The sequence below is a fragment of the Sinocyclocheilus rhinocerous genome, unplaced genomic scaffold (assembly GCF_001515625.1).
Source record: "Sinocyclocheilus rhinocerous isolate Xijiao unplaced genomic scaffold, SAMN03320098_v1.1 scaffold24, whole genome shotgun sequence".
In the NCBI taxonomy this organism is placed as follows: Eukaryota; Metazoa; Chordata; class Actinopteri; order Cypriniformes; family Cyprinidae; genus Sinocyclocheilus; species Sinocyclocheilus rhinocerous.
In genome coordinates this window covers 1,004,216-1,012,100 of record NW_015647124.1, presented here as the reverse complement: position 1 = coordinate 1,012,100, position 7,885 = coordinate 1,004,216, and the positions used below count along the sequence as shown (strand labels likewise).

At 36.7% G+C, this 7,885-nt stretch overlaps 1 protein-coding gene across 1 annotated transcript in view; it reads right to left on the bottom strand.

Annotated features, from left to right (window-relative positions):
• Positions 1-834: 834 nt before the first annotated feature.
• Positions 835-7,885, bottom strand: part of LOC107708875 (integrin alpha-3-like) — a 41,995-nt gene continuing 34,944 nt past the window's right edge. The window contains 7 exon segments of the mRNA XM_016513241.1: positions 835-1,253; positions 2,650-2,809; positions 3,823-3,948; positions 5,603-5,701; positions 5,785-5,898; positions 5,987-6,094; positions 6,181-6,357. Coding sequence (XP_016368727.1) covers positions 2,699-2,809; positions 3,823-3,948; positions 5,603-5,701; positions 5,785-5,898; positions 5,987-6,094; positions 6,181-6,357 — 735 coding nt within the window. The 3' untranslated portion in view covers positions 835-1,253; positions 2,650-2,698.

The window sequence follows — 7,885 nt, the reverse complement described above, 5'->3', positions numbered from 1 at the left end:
AGTTACACATCAGCTTAGATTTTTTCTCATACAACACGAATGTTTTTTTTTTTTTTTTTTTCACATTGTAGTAATGAGAATTTCATTGTGCTTAATTGTGAAGCAATTCATATAAAAATTGCTTCACAATGAAAAAAAATCCTAAATTAAGTTTTTATTCGAATATTTTATTTCTATATTTTTTTCATTTGAGATTGACCCATCTTCTAGAGATTCACCCAACTAATGCTGACAGGAACGTGGTGGTTTGGGCAAACAATTTACACACTTAAATACTGTAGTCTTCCTTATGGAAGCCCGTTATCTCACAATTCTGACTTTATAACTCGCAATTCTGAGAAAAAAAGTCAGAATTGCGAGAAAAAGAGTCAGAATTGCGAGATAAAAACTTGCAATTCTGACTTTTGCTCTCGCAATTGCGAGTTTATATCTCGCAATTCTGACTTTATAACTCGCAATTGCAAGTTTATATCTCACAATTCTGTGAAAAAAAGTCAACTCTTTTATTTTTTATTCAGTGGCGGAAACGGGCTTCCATACTGGGAGGAAGTAGCTGAAAAACAAAAGGGAGCAGTTCTTACACAGTTAAAAAAATAAGCGTCCAATGAAAATGCAACTGGAACTTGTAAATCAAGTCTATTTCCTCAGCGCTGTTTGATCAGAACTGGTCTCAGATCATTTAAAGCATGATGGATCTCCATATCTCAATGAGTAAAATGCCCCAATTATAGTGACATAAAAAAATTCTTTTAATGGAATGAAATTTAAAATGCAATTAAACACACTTGAAACTGAAATATATTTACATATTCATAAAACTAGGAAAAAAAATATCAGTTGCTCATTACTAAGTCAAGGATGTCCCAGACAATGCTGACAATACTCTGGGGCTTTGTTGAAAGCGGTTTAATGGTCTACAAATCATGATATTGCACACAGACCAACAAACATTTCAAAACGTTCTCACTGCATGAGTGGCGGCTCCAAACGCTAGTGTCCAGTGTCTGTTGAGTTGAGTTGAGGCGGGGTTAATAAAAGACATCCTCCAATCATCACGCTCCCCTGGCTCTGAGGTGAAGAGGTCAGTAGTAATATTCATGCATTTTTGTCCAGTTGGTGACCCAGAGTTTCTTGCTCAGTTCTTGCTCGGGCTGAAAGGCCAAGTTATACTTATAGCGCTCCTCTTTGCGTACTTTCACACCGTGGTACTTTGGCATTATCCTGTAGTAAACGGCCCTTTTGAAGAAACCACACTGCTCAAGACAGACGAGAGAATCAAAGAAACGTTTCAGGTAAGAGTGACGGATATGCTTTGTAATGAAACTTTAAAAGTCAAAAAGTGTAATACGATTTTAAATGTTATCATTTATTCACCGTCAAGACAACCCTATATTATTTCTTCTTTCTTTTTTTGAGAAACAAGATGTTTTCCATATGAAAGTGGACAGTGATTTATGCTGCCGCAAAAAGCTCCACAAAAGCATCATAAAAGTCGTTCATATGACTTGTGCACTATATTTCAAATCTTCTGAAGCCATTTGATCAATTTTGCGGCTACAACATTTTCTCATGTTCTTTGTTCAAACTTGTTACTTTATGATTGGTCATGTGACGGACAAGAAAAGTTGTTTGCCATCAAATTTTATGACCCAAATGGCACTTTTATGATTCTTTTATGATGCTTTTTGTCATTTTTGGAGTTTGCAGTACTAATCTAAATCCACTTTTCTTGAAAAACAGCAGCATGGAAATTGTGCATCTCATTTTGTGTTTGACAGAAGAAAATAAATAATATGACAAGAGGGTAAGTAAGTGATGACAGAATGTTAATTTTTGGGTGAATTATTTCTTGGAAGGAATAGTTCACCCAAAAATGAACATTTGCTGAAAATGTACTCGGGCCATCCAAGATGTAGATGAGTTTGTTTCTTCATGGGAACAGATCTGGAGAAATGTAGCATTACATCACTTGCTCACCAGTGGATCCTCTGCAGTGAATGGGTGCCGTCAGAATGAAACAAATAACGTTTTTATAAAGTCCATCCCCTGTTGTCCTCTCACATCAAAATCCAACAAACCTATTTGTTTTGGCTTCTAAACGGTGCTTGATCTGTGCATATTTCTCTCCAGATTCGGAGAAATGGCCTTTTCACTGCATATAAAGCAATATTCTAGATAGAGGATTCATATTTTAGCCGGTTTGAAGTTAAAAATGTTTTGATGGATTTGTTTCTTACAAACACACAGCTTTTCACTTCACTGGAGTGGTGTGGATTACTTTTGGATTACTGGGATGTTTTTATCAGCTGTTTGGACTCTCATTCTGACGGCACCCATTCACTGAGATTAAAGAACGGGAGAGAAAAAAACCCAGAGTCTTCATGGTTTAGTTAGGATTAGCTGAAAGTACAGCACACAAAAAAATTTGTAACATTTCATTAGTGGAAAAAAGTGCATCGAGATTCCCGGTTGAGCTTATCTGGGGATATTTAGGGTTAGTGAGCAAGATGGACAGAATGAGAAAGGAAGAGATTGTTATTTGACTCTGGCAGTGAAGGGATTACAGAGTTAAGCCAGAAAACAGGCTTGCGAAGTGAAAAGTCAGAAAAAGCGAATGGTAACTAGACAGATCTCAAGGGTCTGCTTTACCGAAGGGCCCTAACGGTGCTGCCATAGCGGCCCGAGGGCCCCCGCAGGCTCAGAATTCCTCCGTCAGCCTCTCTGTCTCAGAGGGCTGGATCTTTATTTCTGCTTTCTGGGATTTGGCCTCATACATCTCCCTCCTGCTGGCCCGTCGGAAGAAACCACACTGTGGAGGAGGGGCGGAGCCCAAGGCGGGACATTAATTACTGATATAATAACCAGAGGCGGTGATATTTCACATCAAGGGTGCACTGGGTAAAACTGAATTTCATGGACTGCAAGCATGTGGTTTAAATCTGTCCTGTCATTTGCATTTATTAAGGTTAAGTTATAGTTTGTAAATAAATGTTTTAGGAAAAGTGCCTAAAAGTGGGAGGTATGACCAAAATCTAATTTCACACTACGAGCAGTTTTATGTAATGGTACTATTGAAAAGTTTGGGGATAGACTGATTTTTTTTTTATTCAGCAAGGACACGTTGAATGAATCAAATGTGGCATTATTTGAAATAACTGCTGTTCTTTTGAACATTGTATTCATCAAATATTTTGGAGCAACAAATCAGCATATTAAGAATGATTTCTGAATTATCATGTAACACTGAAGACTGGAGTAACGATGCTGAAAATTGAGCTTTGCATCACAGGAATAAATTACATTTTAAAATATATATTTAAACTGAAAATCGTTACTTAAAACTGTAATAATATTTGACAATATTACTGTTTTTACAGTATCTTTGATCAAATAAATGCAGCTTTGGTTAGCAGAAGAGACTTAAACAATTTTTCAAAAACATTAAAAAATCATACATAAATTGTAGTGTATATCAAAATATTTTTTTTATATTAAATAATGTGCTTATGCTTACTTTTTGATTAATCCAGTGAATTAAATACTTCATCTTGTTTCATTATTTTCTCTTTTGTTTGGAATCTGATAGATGCAAACCAATATATATATACAGTATATATATATATATATATATATATATATATAAAACAAAAAAGTCTGGCATCAGTGAAAAAAAAAAAACAAAGCTTAACCCAACATTACACTTGACTTAAAAAAGAAAAAAAATATTATAAAATGTCGATTGTCGACACATTTTTTGCTAAAATTCTGAACATTTTTATTTGATCTTGATGGAATGTTGACCAAATATAAAAGCACAAATACCTTCCACAGGATGAGACTGATGATGCCTAATAACAGAATCCCTGCAACCGCTGAAACAATGATGATCCAGAGAGGAACTTCATACGGCGTCTCCTCTCCCAGCACCGGGTCAATGTTTACTAAAAACTACAGACAATTCAATTAGATGAGCTTTCAGCAATGCATTAGCAGTTACACAGAGAATATTTATAAGGATTGGATGATCCAAACTTTCACATTCTGTCATCATTTATTCACCTTATTTAGAAAAAAAAAATGATTCAAAGTTCATAGTGGCCACATGCTTTCAAGCTCTGAATAGGACACAAAAGCACCATAAAAGTAGTCCTTATGACTTGTGCACTGCATTGCAAGTATCTGAAGTTATTTAAAGGGGTCATATGATGCTTTTTTAAAGATCATTATTTTGTGTATTTGGTGTAACAGAATATGTTGACATGCTTTAATGTTCAAAAAACACATTATTTTTCGTGTAACACACAACCCTAATATACAAAACTGATAAGAAAAAACTAAGAAACAGAGAAGAAACATTTATTTAAAAAAAACATCAAATTTGAAATGTAACGCAGGAAATTCTGGGAATGTAAATTTACGGTTATTCACTGTAAATTATATAGTCTTTTTCACTTCCAAAAACGGTATACTACCGTAAAATTAATACATGTAATGTCCAATGTAGATTTTCACCGTATATAGTAGGGGAATTTACCGTTAACCATTTAACAGGTTTTTACTGTAGGATTTTTACAGTCTTTTACCGTTAAATTCACGGTTTATTTTTTACAGTGTACCAATTTATGTCATTATTTGCCACAAATCTTCATTTTTTCAGCAGCTCTCATATCAAAGGTTCCATTGGCACAGCTGAACATTAATAGAATCAAACATCATTGACTCTTGCATGTCTAGCACACAAATTAGTCAAATAATATAAAATAGTAGATAATGACATATTTTGCACTGTATTTTACATAAAGATATCAAAACTGTTTCAGAAGTCAAGTCATTTTTATTTATATAGCACTTTATACAAAACAGATCCCAGTAATAAACAGGAAAATAACCATTAATGTTGCAAAATCATCAGTTATTAAACAAACTCATTTTCAGCTGTAAAGCTGAAATTACTCAGATGAATTTTGTCCAGTGTTGATTCAGTAGTAACAGTGTTGATGTTGCAATGTTGATCAATTCTGAAACTAATTTGTTTCACAGCAGCTCTACAGAAGACAATAATGTCATTGTTCAGCTCAATTTAGTTCAACATTGATTCAATTCAGTTCAGCAGCAGTGTTGATATTGCAAATTTGATCAATTGTGAAACAATTTGATTCACAGCATCTCTACACAGGACAATAGTGTTATTGTTCAGCTCAATTTAGTTCAATGTTGATTCAATTTAATTCAATAACTATGTCAATATTGCAAAGTTCATCAATTATGAAACAACTTCAAATACAGCTGTGAAGCAGCTCTACAGAAGACAATAGTATCATTATCCAGCTCAAGTTTTGTTCTTTTTTTGATAGTGTCAGTGCAGTCAAAGTGATAATATTTCTTTTAAACCCCAGTCCATATGACTTGTGCACTAAATTCCAAGATATTTCAGAACTAGACTTACAGTTCAGTGCGATAAAAGTCATCGAGACTACTTTAATGGCGTTTTCACAGTTCATTTTTGGAGCTTGACAGTCTGTGGAGATTATGAACTATAAAGCATCATGAGGTTGAGCAAATAAATCGTTATTAGGTGAACTTTAATGCGAACAGCTCTGACCTCTCTGGTCTTGTTGGCCATTCTGATGGCCGGTTTATCCTTCAGCAGTCTCAGCGTGGCCTGGCCCTTCACTTCTACTCGCAGGGCATTGGCGTAATCCTGCCAGAAAACCACAGAGATGCATAGAGCCATTTAGTGAGCACCATTTAGTGAGTACTTCACAAACAGCTACTAATACAAACCTCCAGCAAGGTGCTGTTCCACACGCGTGACCTGACTCTGATCTCCGCCTGACTCGACATGTTGTGCAGCGGGCAGGAGAAGGTCACACAGCGAGCCGTCCGCTTTGAACACTCCTGAACAGAGACAAAAGCCATTCGGATGATGAAAAAACTGCTGGGACACCATGAAAATCATTCCTCAGAGAGCAAACATCTGCCTCACCAGAAAATGGGGCACTTTACGAGGTGCCAGGACAGTGACAGAAGCTTCTGCCTGGGGATATCCTGATTCCACCCCTCTTTTAGACCGTTTGGTACCTCGATCTGACAGCTGGAAGAGACGATGTAGGACAACAATTGAATGGAGTGAATGAAATTGGAAATGAGTTACTGTGGGCTGTATTTCCTCAGACTCACTGTGAGCTTGAGAGGGTTGACAACCTTCCCCGGTGGGACACAGCGCGACTCTGAAGCTCCTTTGATCACTATCTCTGTGAGATACAGCAGCCATTTCCCATTGGCTACCTCATATGGCCATTCAAAGTCAATCATCAGAGTTCCCAAATCTCCCAGAGGTTCTCCCTGCATGTGCACCTGGAAAGACCATTTTGAATGTTTTTACGCTTTTAACTGTTTAAAGGGAGCTTAAAAGCTCTGTCATCATTTATTCACCCTCATGTCATTCCAAACCTGTATAAACTTTCGTCTTCAAAGATATTTTGAAGAACGTTGGTAACCGAACTATGGAAGTCCTAAGAGGCCATGGATTATTAATACCGTATTGACCCGAATATAAGACGATGTTTTTTTCTTGGAAATACATCTGAAAAAACGGGGTCGTCTTATATTCGGGCCAATACGGTATTTTTCTCTCTTGTTTTTTCGAATTCATTTTCTTGTGTTCTCGACATAACAAAAGTTGTCCTGTAAGTTACACAACTGCGCCAACAGAAAAAAGAAAGTTATACACATTTAGAAACACAATGAGGCTGAGTAAATAAAGACAGAGTTTTCATTTTTAGTGAACTATCCCTTTAAAAGTGGCCTCAAATCACATTTTGGTCCATTTAGTTGTGATGTCCATCTATTTTTCATTTCCACTGTTGTTTTTGGGAATCTGCACCAATTACATATTGTATTTATTATGTTTGTCTTCCTACTAATATTATAGTAGAAAAATATAAAAGTTATATATTTTTGCCCTACTTTCTTAATTTTAATGTGGTAATGATTAAACCCTTGAGCTTTTTCATCATCATTCACTTTTTAAGTACTGGCCAAAAACATTTACAACTGCACTACTATTTAAAATTGGAGACAGTAGAATTTGTTTTTATTTTTTATTTTTTGAAAGAATTTAATACTTTTATTCAGCAAGCATGCATTAAACTGACCACAAGTGACATTTATAATTTCTATTTCATATTAGTCCTGTTCTTTTGAACTTTTCATTCATCAAAGAATCCTGAAAATTGTATTTGACTATCAGGACTTTTATTTTGAAGTTATTGTTAGAGTAACACTGCCATGTAGTGGCTGTTTAGCATTATATTAAGCCTTAAAGTTCTGCATAATTAAGGGCGTGGCCACTTGAGTGACAGGTGGATTGCCGCTGTTGTCACCACGTCGAGCTAGGTGGGCGTGGTTTCAGCAACCAGCTCCCGCCTTTTTGCCCATTTTCGATTATCCAGGAGTGACGCGCGGTGACGCGCTGCCAAGATGGCGACAGCCGGCTCTGCCCACTTTGAGCTTCAAAAACCTCTTCAGGAACCTACGGGTGACGTCACGGACACTACGTCCATGTTTTTATACAGTCTATGGTTAAAACCAAGGAGTAGCCAGAGCACACGGCTTGCAGTGTTGCCAAGTCCGCGGTTTTCCTGTGTAATTGGGCTACTTTAACACTGTTGCCGTGGGTTGTTTTCCATGTCCGTGGGTTGAAGTGACACCAATAACGCGATATTTAGCCCCTGATATGCTAATTTTACCCGGGAGCCCCACCAAAAAAACGTGTATTTTACCCGCCGGAACGCGATTGGGCTAGTTTTGAGTAGCAATTGGCCGGGTTTTGTTGTGAAAACCTGGCAACCCTGACGGCTTGATAGATGGTGCATCTAGTTTT